General features: G+C 50.2%; 1 protein-coding gene and 1 long non-coding RNA gene across 5 annotated transcripts in view; one reads left to right on the top strand and one right to left on the bottom strand.

The window, feature by feature from the left end:
* Window positions 1-691: 691 nt before the first annotated feature.
* Window positions 692-2,816, bottom strand: DDIT4 (DNA damage inducible transcript 4). Its single transcript, XM_055535372.1, has 3 exons — window positions 2,679-2,816; window positions 2,303-2,556; window positions 692-2,029 (listed from the first exon to the last, which is right to left on the bottom strand). Exons 2-3 carry the CDS (start codon window positions 2,496-2,498, stop codon window positions 1,536-1,538), a joined length of 690 nt encoding a protein of 229 aa, XP_055391347.1. The 5' UTR covers window positions 2,499-2,556; window positions 2,679-2,816; the 3' UTR covers window positions 692-1,535.
* A 4,756-nt stretch (window positions 2,817-7,572) lies between these two features.
* Window positions 7,573-24,487, top strand: part of LOC129619901 (uncharacterized) — a 28,285-nt gene continuing 11,370 nt past the window's right edge. Inside the window, exons 1-2 of one of the 4 annotated variants that reach the window (XR_008698272.1) lie at window positions 7,573-7,706; window positions 19,905-19,982. This is a non-coding gene — a long non-coding RNA (uncharacterized LOC129619901). Of the gene's footprint in view, window positions 7,707-10,767; window positions 10,877-17,202; window positions 18,057-18,655; window positions 18,882-19,904; window positions 19,983-24,487 lie in introns of those variants that run through there. The other 3 variants (XR_008698280.1, XR_008698277.1, XR_008698278.1) reach the window with 3 other exon arrangements.

Here is a 24,487-nt window from a genome sequence, read left to right as displayed (position 1 = left end):
TGGCCCAACCCCAACTTCACTGATAAGGAAATTGGGGCCCAAAGAGTGTAATGAGTCCAGGTCACCAAGAACATTCACGAAATGTTCTGCAGTCCCCTGGCTCCCGAAGCCCTCGCCACGCCTCCTGTGTGTGTTGTGTGTTTTGTTCCTGCCTGGCAGGTCTTGCCCCTCTCTAAGCCCTAAGTTCCTTGTCTAGTCAGAGGCTTGAACAAAGTAAGTCTTTTTCAAACTCCATGCCTTTTGCTCCTGCTCCCTAGCCTTTTCTTGTCCGGAGATAAAATGTGTGTAATTTTCATGACTGTAGAACAAATAGAACTGTGCCTTTTTTCACACACCCAAAATGTCTTTTGCAGTCCTTTAAGTGCCTGTAAGAACGGTGGGCTCAGCAGTCCTTTGTGCCAGGCCCTTCTAACCCCAGGCAGTCAGGTGAGACTCTGACTCTGTGAGGTCTGACTCCCTCCTCAGCTTCCAGGGCTTTTCCTTGGTAGCTCAACCAGCAGAGCAAAGGGAGCCAGGGTTCTTGACACAGAGGGCGCTCAGCCTGCATACCTCCAATACCGTGCTGGCAGGGGGCATCAGACCTTCCTGAGGAACCGAGAAACACAGAGCTGCACCCGAGTCTGATGAAACCCACCTTCTACAGCACCCATCTCCCTCCCTTTTATTTCGTGGCACTAATGAGAGACATGTGTTTTAACAAACTTTTTTTTATTAGAAAAGTAAAAAACATTGCATAGGTCTTAATACTTGAACATCAAGTGTATTCATGAACAGCGAGTATCTTCATGTAAACAGTTCTAGATGGAAGATCCAGATGGTACTCCTCTGGGGGAGGGGTGCCAGCCCCCACCCCAATCAGCCCCATCCCCTCACAGCTCAACCCTTTAGTACACATCCAGGGATGGGCCACACACAGCTCCCAGGTGTATTTATTCTTCAAGTGTCAAAGATCCCCAAGTGATCCTAACACCCACCCCTTTCTACTCTTACATTCATGCGTCTGTAAGATAGCTGCCTCGAACAGGTCAGTAGTGAAGCTATGATCAAAAAACAAAAACAAAGAACCAAACATTTGGGCCCTTCAGACCATGAGATACACGAATCACCTCGATGACCTCCCCCCTCCCACCAGGGCCAGCTATGGTGAAACACACATCCCTCGCAGAGGCCAGAGCAGCCCAGCTGCTCTCCCGGTTCTGTCACGCCACTGTTGCCTTAACTGTCAGTAACAGTAAAAATAACTGGGTACATGCTACATACACATCCAGTCAGAAGCCTGGTTGGCCCCTAAGCCTTTGTTCATGCTACAGTACTGAGGGGCAGCATGTGCCTTCAACTGGGAGCCACCAGCTCACACCTCAGTGAGCTTCCTAGGGAAACCCTGTGTTCCCCCCACCTTGACTTTTCCACCCTCAGGTGGCTGTTGTCAGTTTTCTAAGGGCAGGCACCAGTCCCTCAGCCTCTGCTTGCCCCCCAACCCCAAAAGTTCAAAACTGTCTCTGACATGGGGGCGTTACGGCCCCCCAGGCCCAAGTTCAACACTCCTCGATGAGAAGTTGCTCCGAGCTGTACAGTTTCTTCTTGATTACTCTGAAGCCAGTGCTCAGCGTCAGGGACTGGCTGAAGCCAGGGACGAAAGGAGAGTTGGCAGAGCTAAACAACCCCTGGATCTTGGGCCAGAGGCGTGAGTCCAGGCGCAGCACGAGGGTCAGCTGGAAGGTGGGCACCAGGCTGGGGTCGAGGGCCAGTTGCCCCACGCTGTGGCAGCTCTTGCCCTGCTCTACGCAGACGTCCAGCAGCGCCCCTCGCAGGCCGCACGGCTCGCTGTAGGCCAGGCGCAGTAGTTCTTTGCCCACCTGGCTCACCAGCTGACCCGGCATCAGCAGGCGCGCGGGGCGCCGCGAGCCCAGTCGGGCCTGGGCCAGGCTCTCTTGCAGCAGCTGCATCAGGCTGGCACACAGGTGCTCATCCTCGGGATCGCTGAGCAGCTCGAAGTCGGGCAGGGACACCCCATCCAGGTATGCAGAGTCTGCAAGGGAAAGCAATAGGGGAGGATTAGGTAAGAGAAGCTCCAAACGGGGGAAGTGCTGTTTCGCTAAGAAACCAGCACTTCTTCCCACTCCGTGCCTCAGTTTATGCCCCATGATAGAACCCTATACCTCAATTCCTCTCCTCTGCTTGTCCCCTTCCGCAATCCGTATTCTGATGGGATAGGAAGTCTAGGTGGGCTTTGACTCCTAGCGCGGTGTTTCCTCACCTCCCCGGCCCTTCTACTCGTGTCCGGCTCCTGCCTACCGCTTACCTTCCTCTGGCCCAAAGCCACTGTTGCTGCTGTCCAGGGACTCGCAGTCCGAGCTCTCCAGGCTCCCGCAGCGGCCGAGTCCTTCTTCTCGGGCCGCCGACCCCCACGCTGAGCGCGGCGGCTGATTTGGGGTGGGAGTTCGGGACAAGGACGAGGACGAAGAGGACGACGAGAAGCGATCCCAAAGGCTAGGCATGGTGAGGATGGACGCCAGGGCGTCTGCCGATGAGCTCGGTACTGGAGCTCAGAAGACGCTGTAAGAGAAAAGCGGTTCAGATGGGGCGTCAGTCTGGGGGCTGGATCAGACAGAGCGCTAAGACCCCCACGGCCGAGGCCTCTCGGCTCAGTGATCAGCGTACACAGAAGGGACACTCACCAGTTACTGCAGTCAGCGAGAACTGCTGGGACAAGTGCGTACTGCCGCTTGAATGAGTGCGCGAACTGGTGCCAAGCCCCGAGCTCTGCCCAGACCTGTCCCTTCTCCCCACCCGCACCTCCCCCTAGGCCTGCCGCGGTCCCTAGCACCAGCGCCGAGAGACCTATAAGGGCTAGTGCAGAGAGGCCACACCCCTTCCGCGAGGCGGCCCAATCCAGACCCGGGAGTGTGGCCCACGTCGACCAATGGGCTTCAGGCGCACGTTCGCAACGTTCTCTCCTGCCCAGTGACAGCCGCCTGGCCCCGCCCCCGTTGAGCCCCAGAACGCTCGGGGACGAACCCCCGAGCCGCGGCCACGCCCCCTTTCTGGAAGGGATCTGTGGCGGCTGCAGCTGCCAAGGTCCCCGAGGGCGCTCGCGGCAGGGGAGGATCAAGGAAAGACTTGTTTATTATACGGTCGTATTTCTGATGGAGGGGGTAGGCCGCAGCCGCGGGGGGAAGAGGCAGGGGAACTTGAGGGGGCAACAGGCAGGGAAAACGGTTGCACCCAGCGTCTGAAAGCCTGCGAGCTACAGGCACAATTGGGTGCCCGGCTGGATACTCGTGGGACGGCGGCGCGGGAGGAGACGTTAATCCAGCCGGCTCTCGCACACGTATCCCACGCTAACCTTGCCTTACGAAAGGACTGGGGGTGGGGTGCAAAGACTGGGCTGCTCCGGGCACCGTTCTCCCTCTTCCCGGCCGCCCCACCTGCCCGCCCGCCTGTTACTCTCCAGCCCCAGGGGATGGATTAATGCGGGGGCCAGGGTCCGTGCCCGGAATGTGAGCCTGGTCCCCAAACAGTGTCCGCTCCTTCCAGCTGCCTACAAGAAGAGGGTTTGGGAAATGTGGTTAAAGCAGTATTGATGGGCCCGGGTTCCTAGCGTTTGGTTCTCAGCTGGGAACTGACTCTCATTATCATGCCCGATGGACCGACTGCGGTGCGGCTGTCTCTCCAGTCCGCTGCGGCGAGAGAACCCAAGGCGTCTGCTGGGTCCTAGCGCCCCTCTCCACCAAACGCTTTGTGTAAAAGACCCGGAGAGTTGCATCAGGATCGAGGACCTAGATCTCCAGAAAAAGCCCCGGAGAGCAATCGCCATCCCCTGTTTCGTCATTCAGGCGGTGCCACAGAAAATGTGACCCGACGGCGGTAATATAGAAAACTAACAGAGATTGCTGACGGTGAGAAGAGGTTCGGACAGATTCGACCTTTATTTACTTAGGAGATTTATCAATCTGGGACACAGAATCCTGATGGAAGAGAAAACCAAACTTACATCAGACGCTCCCGTGCCGGGGCGGGCCAGAGCCTAACCAGATCAGGCTGGCGGGCCTCGCTTCCGGGCAGACTTGTGGGACCAAAGACACTTGCCACTGGAGTAATCAGGCCGCTGTCATCCACACACTCCGCTCCCATTTAAAAAAAAAAGACTGACCCGTGGGTCTTCTGGGTAAACCAAGACTTAAAACTGTAAACGATCAGAATTCAAACCCTGCACCCCATCCGCTTCCAGCAGATGAGAGAACCATCTCTGGAGACAAATTCATGGATAAAAAATAAATCAGTTGACTCAGATTAGGAGACACCTTAAAGACTGCTGCAAAATAGAATAGTCTTTTGGCTGCCAGGGCTTTCGAGGCCTCCACACTGGCCCTTTCTTCCTGTTCTCCAAGCTCCAGTAGCTTGCTGGGAGCCTTAAAGACACCAGGTCGTGACAGTTGGGTGAAGTGCTTGGGGGACTGAGGGGAGATGACATCCTCTCGAAATTACCCTTTACTGAGGTGAGAAGAAAAGAGTTGGGGTGACCTGTATGGGTGTGTCTCTCTGTCACTCAGAGTAAAGATCAGGGAATTAGTCTATCAAGACCGTTCTCTCCTCCCAGGCTGACTGGACTGGGGAGACAGCAAGAGACAGAGTGGTTTTCTTCTCTCTCCCCAATTCCCTGCATGAAAAAACATTCTGAAAAATGTGGAACACTAATCTACGAAAAATAGAGGTTTTGTAAGCAAAAGAATCCAGAGTTATTCTAGAAAGGTCAGTTTACTAGGAATCATTCATTCATTCAATAAATGGCCATCATGGAAGTAGTGTGTTGTGGAGCCATATCCTGTGTGCCAAACACCTTTTTTCATTCACTGTCTCATTCTGTTAATAAAACAGCTTAAAAAAAACCACACACACATACACACAGCTTTTTATAATTGGAAAGGGTTATGTTAAATGAGCACTGGATAATTTTGTTTCTTTAAAAAAAAAAACTCCATTAATGTTGTCTCATTGTTTTCAAAAAGTGATGAGAAAAGGACAGGCAGTCTTAACCTTGAAGGTTTTTCCCGTAGTAGGAGACAGTAGGCTATAGGGTAAAAGACCACCCAGGAGGAGGCCTAGCTGCAGGGGGGATGAGGGTGGAGGGCAAAATGGCTTCTCCACTGACATTCTTCGCCCATACTGTTGTCTGTTAGCAGAACCTTTGGATCTAAAGGGGAGTTTCTTAACAACCCCTCAGAGGGGCCTGGTTGAAGGGTCTTGGTTTATCCTGTGAGGTGAAGGGTCCTGTGAGGTGAAGGGCAGGATCCCTTCCCCAAGGCAGTGGCTGGAAAGACATTGTTACCATCTCACATACTGAAACAGATGGGATGAAGGGGGACCCCAAAAGGTGGTACTTGAAGGAAGGAGACAGCTACATTACATCTCCTAGTCTCTGAGCCAGGCCTCTTCAGAGCCTTTAAAGATTCTATGAACCCCGCATTTGGTGTGCTTCTCTCCGTCTCAGGCCTAGGCTGGCTGCTGGTCAGGCTTGCCTGGACATGTTTCCACCAGCAGATTTTGAGACCAGCTCTGGCATCCCGTCCTCCAGGAAGACCTCCCCAGCTGGTGAATCCAATTCACCATCCCTTAGGTGCCCCTCCTCAGGTCATCCTTGCACCTCATGCACATCTCTGTTAATAACTGTTTCCACTTTAGTTTTCTCACTGGACTATGAGCTTCTTAAAGGTGGTGTTCTTCCCTCTCTCTCTTTTTCTTTTTTTTTGCCACACAAAATCTTAGTTTCCTGAACAGGGATCTAACCTGTACCCCCCTGTATGGGAGAGCAGAGCCTTAGCCACTTGGACCACCAGGGAAATCCCTGTTCTACTCAACTTTCAGTGTAAAGCACATAGTAGAGGCTCAGTGAATACTCCTTGGATGAACAAATGAATTAATGGATAAAGCAAGAACGTGGATTCTCTGAGAACCGCAGGCCTACATCTGGGTTTTCATGATCTGGTGGACTTTGGGGTAGGCCTTCAGAAGAACTGCTTGCTACCTTTCTATCCCATTTCTGACAAGTGCTGCCAAAAGTGTTGGATGTATCTGAATATTTCCCTTCTTCCTTTGCTCAGGTCTAGCAGCGGGGCTTCCAAGGTAACCTAATTCTTTCAGTTGGAGTACAGTCGGCAACCCCAGGAAGCTGGGGAGAGAGGTGCATTGTGGGAAATGCACACATTGTCAGAGAGGGCTGACTTGTAGGAAATCTTTTAAAGCAATTTGTACTTTCCTTTCGAGTACCTTAAAAAAACTTAAAAAAAATTTTTTTTTATTGAGATGAAATTCACATATAAAATGAAACTTTTTAAAGTGCACAAGTCACTGGCATTTAATGTGTCCACATGCTGTGCCCTCACCACCTCCGTCCATTCTACAATATCTTGATCATCCCAAAGGAGACCCTGAGCTCACCAAGCAGTCACTCTCTTCTACTTTTGAAGTTTATATTCCTGTGTTGGTGGGAGTACGGATGTCCCTTTGCACAACTCCAGAGGGCATTGTTAACCATTCAAGTCTGTGCATTTACATGTGTCTTCTGGGGAAAGCATGCCTAACATAGGCACAGTGTGCAACATGGAATCTGTGCCAAGCGACCCTGAAAGGGAGATGGCTGAACTCCCAGCAGCAGTGGGCTAAGTGTCACGTCCCCTGTGACTCAGGCCTCTGGAGTTGGTAACCAGGTCCCAAGTCCCAGTCTCTGTGGCCAGGGCCCTGCCCATGCAGACACTCACTCCGCATCTTCCCAGGCTCTGCTGTCTTCCTGTAGGGCCCACAGCAGCCTGCAATTTAAAGTCAATGAGCACTCACTCCTTGGCCACCTGCCCCTCCCTGTTCTGGTGGTTTCTGTCCTGCGCACAGGTTCCCAGGGCCTCAGTCTGGCAAGTTGCTCCAGTCGGGTTTGGGGAGTTTAACCAGATCTTGGGGTGGGAGTGTGGTTCTTGGAACCCCAGAATTCAGGATGAGAACCCCTGAAGGCCAGCTGGCATGCCTGTGTGGCTCTGCTTGGGGCGCCTCCAGAGCCTTTTGGAAGCATGTCATTGAGGGGAGTGGAGGAGGCTGGAGGAGCGTGGGTGGTAGGGAGAGGGTAGAGCGGTGGTGGGAGGTGGGGACAATGAAGCCAGCAGAAGTGTTCCCAGGACTTCTGTGGCTTTTTTACTTGAAAAACAAACAACTTGGTCAAAATAGCAAGATTATAAGTGCACCTGGTTTACCAGGAGGGCTGTGAAAAGCTGTTGACAGCTGAGGACTACGTAGGATTTTAACTGTGCTGTTGGAGGGGTAATTAAAAATTCAGTGAGGAATCTTTTTGCAAATAAAGCTACTTTTTGAAATGGAAATACTGACAATACATTGTATTATGCAGCCTTTCAAAGAAGCTTTTGAATTGTATTATCTACTTACACCCAGAGGAATGAACATAATACCATTCTACAGAGGAGCAAATTGAGGCCAAGAGTGAGTGTCCTGTAATCTTTCCATCAACTTGTGGCTTTCAAGCCTGATTGATAATTAGAATCTTCTGTGGAGCTTGTAAATCATAGATTCCCACCTCCCCAGCCCCCATTCTGATTTGGTAGGTCTGAATGGGACCCTTTTGTACAAAAGCTCCTCGGGAGGTCGTGATGCTTTTGTTTAGTTGGGATGTCTGCGAACTGAGGACTGACTTCTCAGGAAGAAGGGTAGGCCCTGGAAGGAACACTGGGTTGGCTCCCCAGCCTCTCTGTGGGTGGGGGGTGGGTTCGGGGTTGGTGAAATGGCACAGCTATGGAGAGTAGGCCTACTTGTGGCAATGGTGAGCTCACAGCCAGCCAGTTCTGCTGGGCTCCCAGGTTTCACAAGAAGCCATTTCCTCTGGGGACAGGACAAAGGGCAGAGGGAACCCCACAAAAGGCTGGCTTGTTAAACCACCATGACAAAGGCGGAGGATAGCCTGAGGCTCCTGCAAGAATCCAGGTTACCCCTTGCACTGATGAAAGTCCTGACGGCCTACCAGACCTCACTGCTCCCCTCCTCGTCTCCCATGCAGCCAGAATTGCCCATGGGACCCAGACTCCAGGCACTGTCTCTTTTCTCACTGACACACTGCACTGCTTCTCAGGAAGGAATCCCATCTGCGGGGTCAGCTTTTGGCCAGCTTCCCAGAATCCCTCTCCCATCCTAGCATCTGAACTCTTATGAGAAAAGAAAATAGTGAAGTGGAGGGAGGGTGAGGCAACACCCCTCTCCAGTTAGTACCCCAAACTGCTTTCTGAGGCAAGCCCAGGTCCTATGAGGGGATAAGAGTCAGCTGACCCCAGTTCAGGCCATTTGGCTGCTAAGGATGAATAGGGTACTGGGCTGTGGCCTGAAGCAGCCCCTAGGAAGCATAATGTCTTTGAAACTCAGTATTTTCATTACAAAGTATCATTTTATTTTATTACTTTTATTACAAATAATATAATCTTGCATTCTATTTTATATTTTATCTGTGTGGGGGAATTTGTGTTAATTTTAGTAGCAAACTTTAAAATGACTTAATAGTTAAATTTCTTAATCTTCCCTGCCCCCACAAAAACCCTTTTTAACAAAAGATTCACTGCGTTTATCCTGTGGCTTCATATACTGCTGGGGATTTTCATACCCCAGTTTTGAAAACCCAGAACTAGAGAGTCTCAAAGGCCTATTCAAGCACCACAAAGATCATAACAAAGAAAAAAAAAGATTTAAATTCTATGGAGCTCCTTTTCTAAAACTCCCAGGCCTGACCTGTAGGGTGGTGGACCATCTGGAGGAGGCCTGCCAGAGAAGGTAGAAACAGACGTCCCAGTTCAGCCCTTTCAGTGTGCTTGCTTTTTGAGGGTTTCCAATTGCCATATATCAAAGGGGGGAGGCGGGGTCAGGTTGGGCTTTGTTCCCTCAAGCTGGGGGGTGGAGTGGGGGTGGGGGATGACAAGGGTGATCAGAAGCTGCTACCCTGGGGACAGCCTGAATCTGGGCTTGCTGCCTGCCTGGGAAGTAAAATGAGCTCACCCCCTCTACCCCCGCTGCTACACACACACACACACACACACACACACACACACACAAGAAAAGAGGGACCAGGAGGGCTGGCCACCTTCTGGGTACCCTAAGGGGCTGAGGTGAGGTGAGCACTGCTGGATTAATACTCAGCAGAGAGAGAAGAGAAGTCAGTCCTCCACTCTCAGGATTCTTCTGTCAGTGGAGTGAGTGAATCTTAAAATCTTTGAATGTTAGGGCCTGCAGCCCCTGGGAAAGTGCCTCTTTTAGGAACCCCCTCCCCACTTTATGGATAAGGAACCAAGCTGGAGAGCAGGGAGCCTCATGAGTTCTCCTAGCAATTAGGCCTTATTCAGTCTTCAAGAACTTTCTTTTCGCAGGCTTGTAACCCCTTCCTGGCTCCTGTCAAGTTTCTTAACTTCACTCAGAATTGCGGCTTTTCTCTCTAGTGGCCTTAGTAGCCAAAGGCTTGAAAAACTCAGGTCTGTGCAAAAAGGCAACCACCCAGGGTCTGCATCCTGGGTCTTTGTCTGGAACTCCTTGGCTTGCTGGTGATGGCAGCTGCCAGTTCCACCTGGCAGCTCTGCCACCTCCTCACAAAGATCTTTGACCTTTCTGGAACTCCTTATGGTTTTAAAAACACTCTTATATCTTGAGCATTTTTGTAACTCTGTCAATAAAAACAACTTTTATTTGCGTAGTGTAGACAGGACAGGCCTCATCAGTGTCATTTTACAGGTGAGAAAACAGGCTTGGATAGATGCAGGGACTTGCCTAAGGTCACATAGCCAGTCGGCAGGCTGGAGCCATGACTCTAGATCTAGGCTCATTTCCTTGATTCCAAGCCCCTGACTGATACTCTTAGTTATGAGCCAAAGGAGACTGCATCGCTGAGAAAGGGGGCAGTACCCGCTGGGGACACATGGTATAGAACAGGTGGAGTGAACACCTGGAGTCGACATGGTGTTGTTGACAAAAAACTTTCTCTGCTGGTTTGGCTCTTATTTTATCTGATGAGGCCCTTCCTCCCCTGCAGAATTCAGCAGGGCCCAGCAGTGCTGACTCAATGGCAAAACAGTGTCGCCCAAGGGATCACCTTCAGCTAAACAACCTCAAGCCCAGAAGTGACAGTGATTCTGTCATGTTCCCCCATCCCAGCATCCTTCCTGAGAGCTCTGGTCCCCTCTAGGAAGGCCCATCTGTGAAGTGGTGCGCCGAGGGGTCTCTCCCTGCCCCATCTGTTCCTCTTGTAACCCACAAAGGACAGACTTTGACAGAGGAAGCTAGAAGCCATGGCTCAATCTTTTTGTACTTAAAAATCAAAGGCAGAGAAACACACACACACAAATCTAGACCTCTAGATTCTGCTCTGGGAAGAGGTGAACTTAAGAGCTGAATTGACTTCCCTAGAGCTGAACTGACTTCCCTGCTGTGATTGGTCTGCAGTGGGGGCCAGCGGGATGGGGGAAGGGAAGACCCTTCCTCCCTCTCCTTTCCCCTCCCACCCCCTACCCTCAACCGAGGTGCGCCCTCTGGGGAGCCTGACAGTGGAGGTGACAGATGCTGAGCAGCTGACTGGCGAGGGGGTGCCCATCTCCACGGACCCCTTGGTGTGTGCTGGGGGGAACGGGGACGTGACTTGGAGAACGTGTGCGTGGGGGACGAGGATGGGGGAGGAGGGAAAGTGAGACAGGGGAGGAGAGCGGGGCCAGTGATAGCTCCGCCCACTAGGGGGAAAAGGAAGGGGACTCCTCCTACCGTCTTACAGGAAGGCGGCCGGGCTGCGGAGATGCTGAGCTCAGCGCTACGGCAGTTGGGCTGCTGGGTGGGGGCAGGGCCGGCCCCTCTCTCGGTGAGGGCAGAAGAGCGGGGAGAGAGGGAGGGCGGAGAGGCTGAGGAGGCCCTCACAACCCTGAGGCTGTAACTCTCCTCCGACCGGGTCTGCTAACAAAGCGGTCTCTGTTGGGGTAGGGGAGGCCTCCTGGGTTGCGCACAGAACCCTTATGAGGGTGGGCGGGGGAGTGTTTGTGAGTTACCACCCTACACCCCGACTTAGGTGCAAGAATTAATGGCAGAGGCCGAGCCCTTGTGCCCTCTGACCCCAGGATTTGTTCGGTGGAAGGGGCGCACGGAGAAGTGCCTGCTCCTGTAGGGCTGCAGGTCAGAACTGCCCGGGCCAACTCCAGCCCGTGCAGGAAAGGACTTTTATTTAAGGTAACCTTATAAAAAAGCAGGGAAGGTCAGCTTGGGAGAGGAGCGAAGAAAACTTTGGACCCACTTGGCACAAATGGTTACATGGGTCAAATGGGTGGGTGGCTATTTTTGAGCTGACCTACATACCTATTTGCCTTTTTATCTTTTTATTATCACACGTGGTTATTATGGGAGCTTTTCCTTAGTACTCGGTGCTGCATTTACTGAGGGCTGCACAAGGAGGCTTGTTTGTCATTCTCCCAGAAAGTTTTAAGAGTCTCTGGCCCCAGGAAAGGACATCAATAGGCCAGCAGAAGCTTCACTAAGTTGCTTCTCAAAGGAGCAGGATCTGAACCCAGATGCACCAGTCCAGAGACAATTAGCCTTGGAGGCCAGGAATAACATTCAGATTTGACAGCAATGTCCCAGAGTTTTGCCCAGGCTGGTTTAAAAGCTCCCTCAGCCTGGGCCTCATTGCTTGCCAAAGTTGACCTATGGTGCTACAGCCCCACACTGGCAGGTGAGGCTTGTTCCCTTTACAGGTGGAGAAAATGAGGCAGAGACGAGTTGTGGACAGAACTTGATTTGGGAATTCCTGCTTTGGTTTTGGAGGTAACTTTGTTGTCTTAAGGAGAAACAAGGAGAGCCTAGAACTATTTTACTATTGCTCTGCTTCCCACTACCTTTAGAGCAAGTCTGGCTCCATACCTTGGCCTCACAAACCTCCAGCTTGACTATCTCTAACTGTGTCTCCTTCCTGAAGCCAGGGGGGGAAAATCACAGATGGTTCTAATTACCTCTGAAATGCTCTTACATTTTCCATAAAGTACAGTATGCCTGGCTTTGTGTATACAACTTTGCACAGTAATATGTATGTAGATGTGCAAAATATATACAGCCACATACAGTGGCTCACAAAGAGAACATCAGCAAAGTATAAGCATATGATTTACAATATTTTTAATCACGCTAAAGAGAAACAGACATGTAGACTTGGAAGTGAGACTGGGAGAGGTAACATTTCTGTCTTCTCCCATCTGGTGCCCTCTCTGGGGCATGAAATCTTTGGCTCCCAGGAGGAGAATGTGGGATGCTTGCACTCTTTAAACTGCTCTTTTGTGCTTGGATTTTCTTCCAAGGCTGGTATAGTTGATTTTGCTCAGGTTCCCTGTGGGTTACTTTTCCTCTGTGAAGTCAAGTATCTTCCCTTGAGCTTGTTCCCATCTTCACACAGATTACCCTTCCCAGATCCCCTTCTAGCTCTTGTGACTCATACTCCAAGCTTGTCTCAGCTCCGAGCCCTCCAGGAGCCCTTTTTGAACACACTTGGAAAGTTCCACATTCCCTGGCTGGCGAGTGCAGGACAGCGAGTCCAGCCCAGAGCTGCTTGCCTGTGAAGCTAGTGCTCAGTTCTCAGAGCTGTGGATGAGCTGTGCTCTCTTCTCACCTGATGTATATTGAAATGATCCTCTCCTGGGCGTGATGCTCCATCAAGTTGTAAACTCCTTCAGAGGTCACCTATTTTAAATCTTTAAACACCTAACAACCACAACTTGCCCCAACACACACACACACACACACACACTGTACACATATGTCCCTACCTCTGTATGTTATCTACATATGGTATGTGCTCAATAAGTATTTGGCCTGGGGAACTCGGCTACCACTGAGCTCTGATAGCGTGTCTTACTGTCACAGAAAGTTAAAACTGAAAGGGGGATTTCCCTTCTCATCAGCTGAGAGGAGTAAAGGGGAAGTGGCCTAGAATGGAAACCAGATCCCACGGTCTGCCAGCTTCACAGGCCCTCGCTCCTGGTGGCCGCCTCCCATCTCCTTGGTTGTTTCCTTTCAAAGCCCTCATCCCATATGTAATTATCCATGTATTTATCTGTGTGGATGTATAATGCCTTTCTTTCCCACTGAACTGCAAGCTCTGAGAGGCCGAGGTCTGTATCTGTTTCATCTCAGAGCTCCAGTGCCCGGCACAAGCCAGGGCCCCAGAGTTCTCAGCATACAAATATGAAAAAAGAAAATGAATATCCACGTGGCCTGAGAACCTCCTTCCACTTTCCCAGGGCAGCACTGAGATTGGCTCAAAAACTGCACAGTTGATAGGCTGTCCTTGTCACGACCTCTAAGGCTAACACCCTGTCCTGAGCTTAAGACTAAGGAGGAAAGATAAGACACCTCGTGTATAACCCTAATGCAGGGAAGACAGCTGATTGAGGTATGATAGACTGGGTGTTGCAATCCAGCGGCGGTGTGGAAGGCAGATTGGAGGTTTGAGACCAGAGGCTGAGAGTCAGTCACATAGTGACAGAAAAAACTGAAAACCCCCTTGAGTGTCTGTGGCAAATAGTTAAATAAGCTCCAAATCATGGAGCATTATGTGGATGTTAAAAAGAGTGAGGTCAGTTTTGGAAAAATGCCCAAGATATGTCGTTAGGTAAAAAGGACAAGTTGCAGAACAGTTTGTATCCTCTCATCTCATTCTGAAAGTAAAACAGAGGACACTCCCCAGCAGACACACACTTAGATGTGCAGAGAAAACATTTAGAAGGATACTGTCCACAGAGGTTATCTCTGAGGGACGGAGGGGAGGGAGAGGCTTTTACTTTTTCACTTCATATCTTTTGTTTGTTTTTCAGGTTAAAAACTAAGGTTACCTTTATTTTGCTTTGTAGAGACACTGGAAATTGGATTTTTATCATGAGCTTGTATTACTCTCAAAGATTTTGGGTTTTGTTTTTTTTTTTTGCTATTGCAGGACTGCTGATGGGGTTTGGGGTTAGACAGAGGTGGGGCAGAGCTGCGGCAATGGAGACCCAGTGGGAAGGGGGTACTGACAAAATCTGGACAGAGGGAGGGAGGGTCTGGGACAGCTCTGTGGTTCCAGATGGGGAGAAGTGAGGATGGCCGTGGAGACGATTGTGGAAGCACGGGGCATTGTAGGAGAGGCTCATTCAAGGTGACTGACCTCCACAGTGCCTGTGACCCTGGGTAGGTGACAAGGAGCCCAAGGCCAGGAAACTAACATTTGGGAACAAGGGCAAGGAAAGGAAGAAGGTCGACCTTTAGGACCCTACGGATTCCTTGGCTGTTTCACCATCTTTGAGTACAGACCGTTCTTGCTGCAGCTTGGAAACAAACAGAGCAAGGAGGGGCCAAAGCCAAAGGCAGCAGGAGGAGTCGGCCTTCCACTGGCCGGTTGCGGGTGTGGCCTGGGTCTCTGCCCCACCCCCACCTCCACCCCCACCCCCGCCTGCTCTTGTGGGCACACGTCCAGGCTCTGGTGAAAGGTCAGGGCTTCTGGCCCCTTCTGGAGGCAAAGCAAAGGAAATCAGACTCAAATCAGGAGCAAAGGAAACCAGAACCCTGCTGTTCATGGAGAGATTGGGAAAGAGGGAGCTGAGTTGGGGCAGGAGAAGTTTCTTGGCTCAGATAAGCCCGTCAGAGCCTGGAGAAGGTCAAAGATGAGGAATGTTCTGTGATTTCTAAGACAGCAGCTCATTTATCCCGTGAACACTTGCTTGGAGCCTGAGTCCGGTGCTAGGGCTGCCACCGTGCACGCTGGGTACAGCCTCATCAGAGGGACTGTGTTTGGAGTCCTATCTCCACGTCTCCCTACAAGGGGCACTTTCACAGGGGCCTGTTCAGTCAGCACTCCAGCCCCTAAAGGAAGTGTTCTTTTACAAATCAAGAAACTGAGGCTGGGGAAGACAGTGCCTTGCCCCTGACCGCATGGTTAGGACGTGTTAAAACTGGGATTCGAACCTGGGTGTGCCTGTGTCCCACTTATAATTTGGTTGCTTGGAGCTCAGAACACATTTTCCCATCAAAATAATGCTGTAAGTGGTGGTTTGGTTGCCATAATGGCCTAGCTCACCCAGGGTATAGCTGGAATTAATTCTATGTTTCAGTGTGGTTGTGGATGAATCAGGCTTCTGTGGGCTAGCCTGGAAACCCACAGGAGAGGGAAAATGCATTTCAGGGTGTGCCCAGCTGGGAACTCTTGCCCTTACCATAGCGCCTGATTCAGGGCAGTCAGGGGATTGGTGGCTCAGGGAGCACTTGTTCATTTCCAGAGCTCTTCCAAGCCAGCCCTGGTGAGTTCCAGCTGTTCACTGGACGGGGCAGAGCACTGGGCAGGTTTGGGGTTTCTAAGACAGGGAGTGTTACGTGAGAATATGCACTGATTTTCAGACTCTGACCATCTGAGTCCTCTCCCTTCTTTCCTTACACTACCTCTCAGCTTCCTGCAGTCATCTTTTATCTTCTTCCTCTAGGATGGATCCTAAAGACAAGATCTAGGATTTACTTTCACCACTAAGTCTGATGTCTGTCTGTGAAGTATGTGGGCAATAATGACTGCACAGGGTTAGAAGTGATAGAGATCAGAGCAGTTGCTAGGAGAAGCAAGGATCCCTCAAAGCTTCTAGAGTGACTTCAGGGAGAGCAATCACATATTCATTCAACAAACATTGGCTGTAGGTTTGCTGGTCAGTGTACTCATTCCTTTCTTGGCACGTCTGTTGCCAAAAGAATCCTGGGAAGGACTGCACATGGGTCTCAAACCCAGAATCTTAGCATTGGAAGAAATCTTTTTCCAGATGGAAACTGCAGTCATTCATTCATTCAGGAAGGTCTGAGTGTCAGGCTAACTACTGAGAATACATAAATCCTGAAAATTGGGAAGTGACTTGCCCAGCATCTCAGCTCAGGGTCCCCATGCCTGGACTAATACCTGCCCTTTCAGGCCACTCTTATGGCCTTTCTGCCTCAAGATATGTCCGAGTCAGCTTTTAGGATTCCTCTGATTTGGAGCGTAGAGCCTAGGGGAAGGCCAAAGGCAAGTAGCAGGATTCCTTTCTCACGGACAGTAACAACGGCTGGACTCTACCCTGCAGTGAGAACTAGATTTCCCACTGGTGGGGTTCTGAAGACAGAAGACATTTCTCAGTTCTTTCAGTGAGTCACTTGCTGTCTAAATTCAGGACTTCACAAGTACTATTACCTCTGCTGGAAGCTCCCTTTCCCAGCCTCCTTCCTCGGGCTAATTCCTAACTCCCCTTTGGGTCTCCGTTGGAAGAGCTCTTCCTCAAGGACTTTTCTGGGCCCTCAGCGTCCTTAGGTCTCTGCATGCAGCCACAGCACTCTGGACTTGCTCTAGGATAACCCTGGACCCTTGGAATTGTTCTTGCTTATTGAATGCGTTTCTTTCCAGAAGACTCTGATCTCTAGGAGGGGCCAACACCATGGCTGCCTTCCCTTTGTTTGTATGTTTGTTTTTAGCAATTGTGTGCCTTTTATCAGTCAGTGCCTACTTAGTACACAGTAGGTGCTCAATGTGCAGTTGGGAATGACTTTGCTCCATAGCTACAGGCACGGCCTTCTTTCTGGTGAGAGATTTCCATTCAGGTCATGAAGGTCATTCAGCAACTGTTTACCAAGGACCGGCTTACCCACAGGATACAAGGATGATTTGGAAAAAGAGGCTCACCATCTGGAATTGAGAATCCAGAACTCACTTTGAAAACTGTAAAAATCTCTTCTAACCAGAGCACTTTCACCCCCTCCTAAGGCCCCTTTCCTGCTCTACTGGCCCATTGATTCTTGGCTCCTTGGGCTGGGGCCCAGCATATTCCTTTGAGTTTCAAGACCTACCCAGGCCCAGAATAAGCCAGGCCCGCTGTGGAGCTTCACACAGGCTCCTGTTGGCAGGTCCAGGGAGCTGAGGCACAGGGCAGACAGCATTGGGCTCTCCATGCTCCTCTGGACAGTTCTACACCACATGCCTAAGCCTTTAGTTGTTTTGGAGAATTTGTTAGGAAATCACCTTTTCATCAAATTCATCTGGAGAGAAACTTTGAGGGTAAAGGCTTACATTCATTTTAATGATTTGAAGTGCTGGTCTTAAAATAGTTATCCCTGAAGTGTCGGGTTTGCACAGCAAGTAAAAGACATTACTCTGCCAACAGAAGTCCATATAGTCAAGGCTATGGACTTCCCAGTGGTCACATATGTTTGTGAGATCTGGGCAGTAAAGAAGGCAGAGCATCAAAGAATTGATGCCTCTGAACTGTGGTGCTGGAGGAGACTCCTGAGAGTCCCTGGGACAGCAAGGGGATCAAACCTGTCAATCTTAAAGGAAATCAACCCTGCATACTCATTGGAAGGACTGATGCTGAAACTGAAGCTCCAGTCTTTTGGTCATCTCATTGGAAAACTCCCTGATGCTGGGAAAGATTGAGGACAGGAGAAGAGGGTGTCAGAGGATAAGACGGCTGGATGTCATCACTGATACAGTGGACATGCACTTGGGCAAACTTTGGGAGATGGTGAGGGACAGGGAGGCCTGGCAGGCTGCAGTCCATGTGGTCGCAAACAGTCTGACACGACTGGGCAACTGAAGAACAAAGTGTCAGAACATCTGGGTCCAAAAGCCTTGAATTTCTGATTTGGGTTGTTCCTCCCAGTTTCCCAGAGCCTCAGCTTTGTCATCTGAAGGATGTTTTGTCATGAGGAACATGAGATGTTATTACGTGGCAGTGCCAAGCAAGTTGAGGACGCTTCGTGATGATTGGGAACATCGGTGCCCACAGTCTGGTCGTGGGGCCTCACACAGTAGGGAGGGCACAATGGAAGTGGCCTCCTGGGGTCCCACAGTGGGCTTCGTGCGGTGAGGTGAGCGAAGGCAGAGGCTAGTGAGAGGCGGCACTAGGACCCAGGGGCCGAATCTGGAGGCTCCGCTGGGGAAGTTCACAGCCGGAGCACAGTGTTCTCAGTGTACCCGCAGGAAACCCTGAAGAGGAGAGCTGCACATGGCCTGCTGCTGGGTGTGTTCTGGTCCTAGCCTTTTATTCTTTTTCCTAACCTCAGTCCCCACTTTCACATCCTGTGACCTGCAGAGCTGCAGGGCCCCACCCTGCTGGGCTGGTCCCAGGCCCTGGGAGAGCAATCAATGCAGGAAGCCCAAAACCTGGCTGGCCTTCACCATTTTCAAATAAGACCGTTTGCTTCTAACCTTGGTTTCCTGAATCAGCCCTTTGTGATGGAAACTTTTCACGGTGCGGAAGGCAGACACAGGGGACAAAGTTGGGTTTCTAGCTGAGGCGGGGGTCTTGGCTCAGAAGCAAGGGAAACAGCTGATACCTCTGAACCACCTCCTCCCTTCCTCCCTGAAGGCCAGACTCCACCTGGGATGGGGCGAGGGCCTCCACGGCTGCTGCATAAATCAGGAGGAACTGGGAGCTGCCTGGGAAACCAGGGCCAGGTTTGGAGCAGAACGTTGTATGATGTGGTTCCTAGTTTTTATTTCCACGAATGCTATAATATGTTGTCCTACCGAGCTATTTTTATTGAATGAAAAGATTTTAAAAAAGCAAACCTCTACAAAACCAACAGCCCTCTGTTACAGGGAAGGACAAGGTGAACTTTTCACTTCCTTCCTCACAGCCTATCAGCTCATCTGCGGTTTGGTGTCACCCACACTTCCGTGCTATATTCAATCTCAATTTTTGCCTCCTTGTTTTTGAAACTGCAAGAGCAAGGCTTTTAAACTCATGTTGCTCCTGCATGTTGCATGAGACTTGCTAAAGAGTCTTTTTAGTGATTTGTCACAGCTGATTGCAGAGAGGCTAGATGCCAGCCTGGAGGCAGAGGTAAGCCCAGAGAGTAAACAGTAGGGGAGTCTGTGAGCAGCCAGCCCCACCCAGCTGTCCTCAGCAACCTGAGCTGTTGGGGGCAGCAAATAAGCAGCAAAGCTCTTCCTTTATGACACCACAGGTCTGCCTCCTTAATGAGGGGCCTGGTCATTGAAAATAAACTCTGGTGCTTATATTATGCTCCATTAATAAGGCTTTTTCCACTCTAGCATTTCCGAGTCTTTTCCCAAATCTTGTTTGTAAGAGAGTTTTAGTGTGTCCTCCCCAGAGGCTGATAGAGATTCGACTGGGTGCTTCCCAGACTTGTCCAAGCTCAGGGATTCCCTTCTTAGAGAAGGAACTTCCCAAAGCCAACACTACTGCTACTCTGGGGAAGTAAGCACAAAGCTTGCAGCTCCCAAAGACCTGGGGTCTAGTCTTAATTTTGCCAATTTGCTGTGCAACCCCGTGCAAGTCACTTTCTCACTTGAGACTTCAATATCCTCATTTATAGAAGGAGAGGGTTTGGTCAGACACCGTCGCTGTTACAGGTGTAATTGTGTCCCTCCTCAAAGTTTATATATTGAAGTCCTAACCCCAGTGACTTTAGCGTGTGACCTTATTTGGAGATATTGTTGTTTAGTCACTAAGTCATGTCCGACTCTTCGCATGCCCATGGACTGTAGCTTACCAGGCTCCTCTGTCCATGGGAATCTCCTGGCAAGAGTACTGGAGTGGGGTTGCCATTTCCTTCTCCAGAGGATCTTCCCGACCCAAGGATCGAACCCACATCTTCTGCCTTGGCAGAAGGGTTCTTTATCACTGAGCCACTTGGAGATAGAACCTTAAAAAAGGTAATCAAATTAAAATGAGGTCAGTAGGGTGAGCCCTAATCTAAGATGATGACTGGCATCCTTAAAGAAAAGGGAGATTTGGACACAGAGACGTGCATAGAGTGATGATGATGTAAAGAGACACTGAGAGGAGGTGATCATGTATAAGCCAAGGAGAGAGGCCTCAAATAGATCCTTTCCCTCACAGCCTCCAGCAGGAACCAACCACAGTGAACCAGCCATGGTGGCATCTTGATCTTGGGCTTCTGGACTTCAAAACTATGAGGTAATTAAGTTTCTGTTGTTTAAGCCACTCAGTCTGTGTACTTTGTTATGGCAGCCCTAGCCCAAAGGAATACAGTTGCCAAGGCCCTTCGGCTCTTAGACTATGGGATTCTTTCCTGCCATCCCTTGGTGGCTTCCTCTGCCCCACATAGCCTTTCTGCTACCCTCTCCCAGTAAGTAAATGGCATTATGTCTGAAGTGCTTAGCACAGTGCCCCACATATAGTAATTCCTCACTACATATTAACCATGATGAATGTTCTTCGAGTGCCTGGATATGACCTGTACCTACCCCGGGAGCCTATGTGCCAAATGAGAGGTGTGGGTGCTGAGCCTGGGCCCTCATGGTCACTCATGCCTTCATTCCCGAAGCCTTTCCTATCCCCCTTGGCAGCTTTTTTTCATTTTTGAAAACATTAATTTATTTATTTGGCTGCATTGGATCTTGTGACATGCAAGATCTTTCAGTTACAGCATGTGGAATCTCATTCTTTGACCAGAGATTGAACCAGGCCCCCTGCATTGGGAGCGCAGTCTTCGCCACTGGACCACCAGGGGAGTCCTCCTCCCCTCGGCAGCTTTTCAACTGAAGAGTATTAGAGTGACACCTTCTAGGAGCCGAACTCTTTTTCATGGAAAGTTCATTTTGGCCACAGAGCCAGTAGGACTCAAAAGAGACTGCAAAAGCTCAGGCTAGATGATGGTTCCTCTGTTCTTAGATTCAGTGATTCCCCAGGGTCATGAAGAGGTGTAGAACTCTGAGGTTGAGCCTCTGCTTTCATATTTGCCCAATGAGGATGCCTGCTGGTTGGCAGCAGAGTAAGGCTTAACTACAGGTGCAGCTGGGGCTCGCCATCCCAGACAGCGCAACGCTGCCTTCCTGCTTGGGCATCCCTCCCCGCTTCTGCTGCTTCTCTAGCCCTGCTCTCAGAATGAATTCTCCTCTGTACTGAGAGATGGCATGGGGATGAGGTCTTGCTTTCTTCCTGGCTCCTGAGTCTATAGGTCTCTGGAGACGATAGCACCTGGGGCCTCCAGCTGCCATCTCAGGCAGGCTGGGAGACTGTGATTTTCCTTTCCATGATCAGGAGTGCTTTCAAAAAGCACTCTAGCCTTGAGCATTGAAGCAGTATCACAGAATGAGCCTCGAGTCTTCTCTGGGCAATGACACTGGTCCAGGATAGAAGGTCCTGGGTTGTCCTCTAGACAGTATGTTGGAGAGCTAAGTTGCCCTGACTTCATAGAATATTCCAGACTTACTGTATTTTGGAGACTCTGCAGAAAGTTAAGTGGGTAGAATCTGACTTCAACAACCCCCAAGCATGAACTTTAGGTTTGCTAAACAGATGAAATGCCCGTGCTTGTGTGGTTTATATGCCTGGAGATTTCTGAGAATAAGGAGAGGGAGACAGGGTGTGGGAGTTTACTTCAGGCCTTCAGGGCCAGGCAAGGAAGGAGGAGAAACCAGTCCGGGGGAACAACATCTCTCCGCATTGTCCATATACTTTAAATTTGATCCCTTCAGACTGCCTCTTATCCTGGTTTGGCTCAGAGCCCAGAAGGGAGGTTCCTTCGGTAATTCTGAGCTTGGAACATCTGCCTTCCCCTAAAAGTAACTAAATAAGTTACAAATCTGTAAATGCTTCCTTTCTCAGCCAGAGCAACAGCACCGTGAACAGTACTGCCTAGTGGCCGGTAAAGATCACTCCGGTGCCTTATGCCAGGCTAAGGGGCTTGACCTTCCGGGCCCTGAGGAGCCTGCTTCCCGAGTTATTTATTGTGAAGGGCAGGATTCTTGGCCTCTTTCTTAGGTGTACCCTAGCCCTGTCAGAGAAATGCTGTCTTGATGGAAAGTAGAGCATGGCTCAAAACAGTCTGGTTCTTGCTTCCTTCTCCCGAGAGGGCACTCCCCTCCCCAGCTTACAGGCTCAGCTCCAGCCACACCAGATGACTTTCGGAGTTCCACGAATGCAGCCCTGCCTATGCGCGTGCTAGTCCCTGTACTTGGAATGCTTCTCTGGCATCTTCCCCTCTGACCCCGACTGACCAGTCCGCTCAGGCCCAGGCTCACCTTCCCTAGGAAAATTTCCTTGTCATCTCCCCTTCCTTCCCACCACCAAGCCCTCTTGGCTTTCATGGCACCCCGTATAGACCAGAGTCATGGAGTATGGTGCTGTATAGATTCCGTGTTTCTGTTTACTTGTCTGCTTTTTTCACTGGTCCAAGTGTTTTCTCAACTGGCAGCAGGAGAGTTACACGAGACCCCCAGTTATAGACCTGTTGGATCCCAGGAATCATGCTAGCGAGTCTGTATTTTCATTAAGCTTAATTCTGAGGCACAGCTAGGTTTGGGAACTATTGCTCCTTCTTTGTATTTCTGTTGCCTTACGTATTACCAGAGACGTAGTAGGCACTCAAGAAATGTCTGACCCTTCTAGTCTCTCTCTGGTAACCTCTTCTTGTTTTCACTTCCTTCCCTCGCTAGCCCCAGACCAACCATCTGCTTACCCTCTTGTGCTTACCATATAACCACCAACTATGCATTTTTTTTCTATTCCTACTGCCAGGCTGCTAGGAGCTCCTGGTATACTTCTCCAATGACTGGTGCCATGGCAAATTTAGGGACTTGAACTGCAAATGGCCCCTGAATGTGCTTGGCAGTCTGACCCTGGTCAGCTCCTTCCCATTCTTCACAGGGACCATTCCCAATCCCCGTTCCCGCCTCCTGCCACAGGCCACAGACCAACTTGCCTCCTGCATCACAGAGAAAAAAGAAGCCTTCTGATGGGAACTCCCTCAACTTCCTGCCACCTCACCTGCATTTATCCACATCAGCACTACCCTTTCGCCCTCCTTCCGCTCTAATAATCGCCCCACCTGGGCTCTGGGTCCCATCCCTCCCACTTGTCAGGGACCTCACACCTTCAATTATGCCCTCTTTCTGGCCTCTCCCAAAAACAAATGTCTTGACTGTGTTTCTTCCTTTAACTGTCACGCTCCCTGCCCCTCATTTTTGCTTCCCCTTACCACTGAACTTCTTAAAAGTGTTGCCTAGATTTGGCCCCACATTTTCACCTTCCACTCACTCTCCCAGCCACAGCAGACTGACTCCGCCTCCACTGTACCACTTAGGTGGCTGCTCTTGAGACAAGGTCACCAACAAGCTCCTTGGTAAAGTCCCAAGGCCTTCTCCACCCCTGTCACTTAACTGCTTGGCTACACCAGATACTGGTGTTTGCAGCAGCCCCCTTCTTAAAATGTCCTTTCTCCTGGTTTCCCTGATGCCATATTCCTCATTTTCCAGCCATTTCTGGTGACTTCCTGCCACTTGCTTTCCTGGGCTCCTCCTCCTCCTCTGAGAAGGTTCTAATTCTCTTCTCACTCTGGGTTCTCTCCCTGGGCAGTGCCATTCGTGCCTACCTTTGGCTGCATATCGCTAGTCTGGAGAGTCCCAAATCTAACTCTAGCCCAGATCACTCTCATGAGCTATAGACCAGAGAGTCAACTGCCAGATATCTCCTTGAATCCACATCTCTCCCTGTATCCCTGTTTCAGTGAATAGAATCCCGTCCATCAGCTATTTAGACACGAAACCCAGGTGTCCTACTTGAATTCTCCAAGTCTGACGAGTCACCAGGTCCCACATAGGTTATTCCTTGAGTAACTCTCAGTTAAAATCTATCCTCTTGTCTCCACATTTTTAAGGTTGCAGTTAGGTCTCCCCTGGATTTCCATGACAGCTTCCAAAAGGATCTGGGTCTTATCACCACTAATTTGCACTGTTCCTTGCAGCAGCTGCTGCTGCTGCTGCTAAGTTGCTTTAGTCCTGCCCAACTCTGTGCAACCCCATAGACAGCAGCCCACCAGGCTCCTCCGTCCCTGGGATTCTCCAGGCAAGAACCCTGGAGTGGGTTGCCATTTCCTTCTCCAATGCATGAAAGTGAAAAGTCAAAGTGAAGTTGCTCAGTTGTGTCCGACTCTTAGCGACCCCATGGACTGCAGCCTACCAGGCTCCTCCATCCATGGGAGTTTCCAGGCAAGAGTACTGGAGTGGGTTGCCATTGCCTTCTCCTTCCTGACAGCTAAGATTTCTAAAGTGAAACCAGATCTTGTCATTCCCCTACTTCAAACCCTTTAATGGTTCCCCACTGTCCTCTAGTTGAAGTTCAAATTCCTTAGCAAAACCCATCAGGTCCAGTTTTGTCTCATCTCTTGTCTTTATGAATCATCCATAACAAAGCAACCACAGCCCCATAGAAGCACGATGCCCTGCCTCACTCTTGGGCCTTTGCATATTTTGTACTATCTAGAGTCCTTCCTTCTCACCCCACCTACTTGTTCTCCAGGTCTTAGCTGGAGTGGGTTGCCATTTCCTTCTTCTTCTCTAACCCTTACTCAGCTGGGTTAGCTGTCTCTGATTTTACATGGTTTCTGTTATCATACAGTTTTTAGACTGAAAATTACTCTTTTATCTCTTTTAATATCTCTATATAAACTCAAAGCTGAT

The sequence above is a fragment of the Bubalus kerabau genome, chromosome 1 (genome assembly GCF_029407905.1).
Source record: "Bubalus kerabau isolate K-KA32 ecotype Philippines breed swamp buffalo chromosome 1, PCC_UOA_SB_1v2, whole genome shotgun sequence".
In the NCBI taxonomy this organism is placed as follows: domain Eukaryota; kingdom Metazoa; phylum Chordata; class Mammalia; order Artiodactyla; family Bovidae; genus Bubalus; species Bubalus kerabau.
Note: the sequence above shows the minus strand (reverse complement) of the source record. Positions and strands in the feature narration are given on the sequence as shown.

Excerpts from the sequence above, each read along its gene's own strand:
- DDIT4 (XM_055535372.1), bottom strand. The coding sequence starts at position 2,498 with ATGCCTAGCCTTTGGGATCGCTTCTCGTCGTCCTCTTCGTCCTCGTCC. Across the intron at positions 2,030-2,302 it reads TGGCTTTGGGCCAGAGGAAG|ACTCTGCATACCTGGATGGG; the intron begins GTAAGCGGTAGG and ends TTTCCCTTGCAG.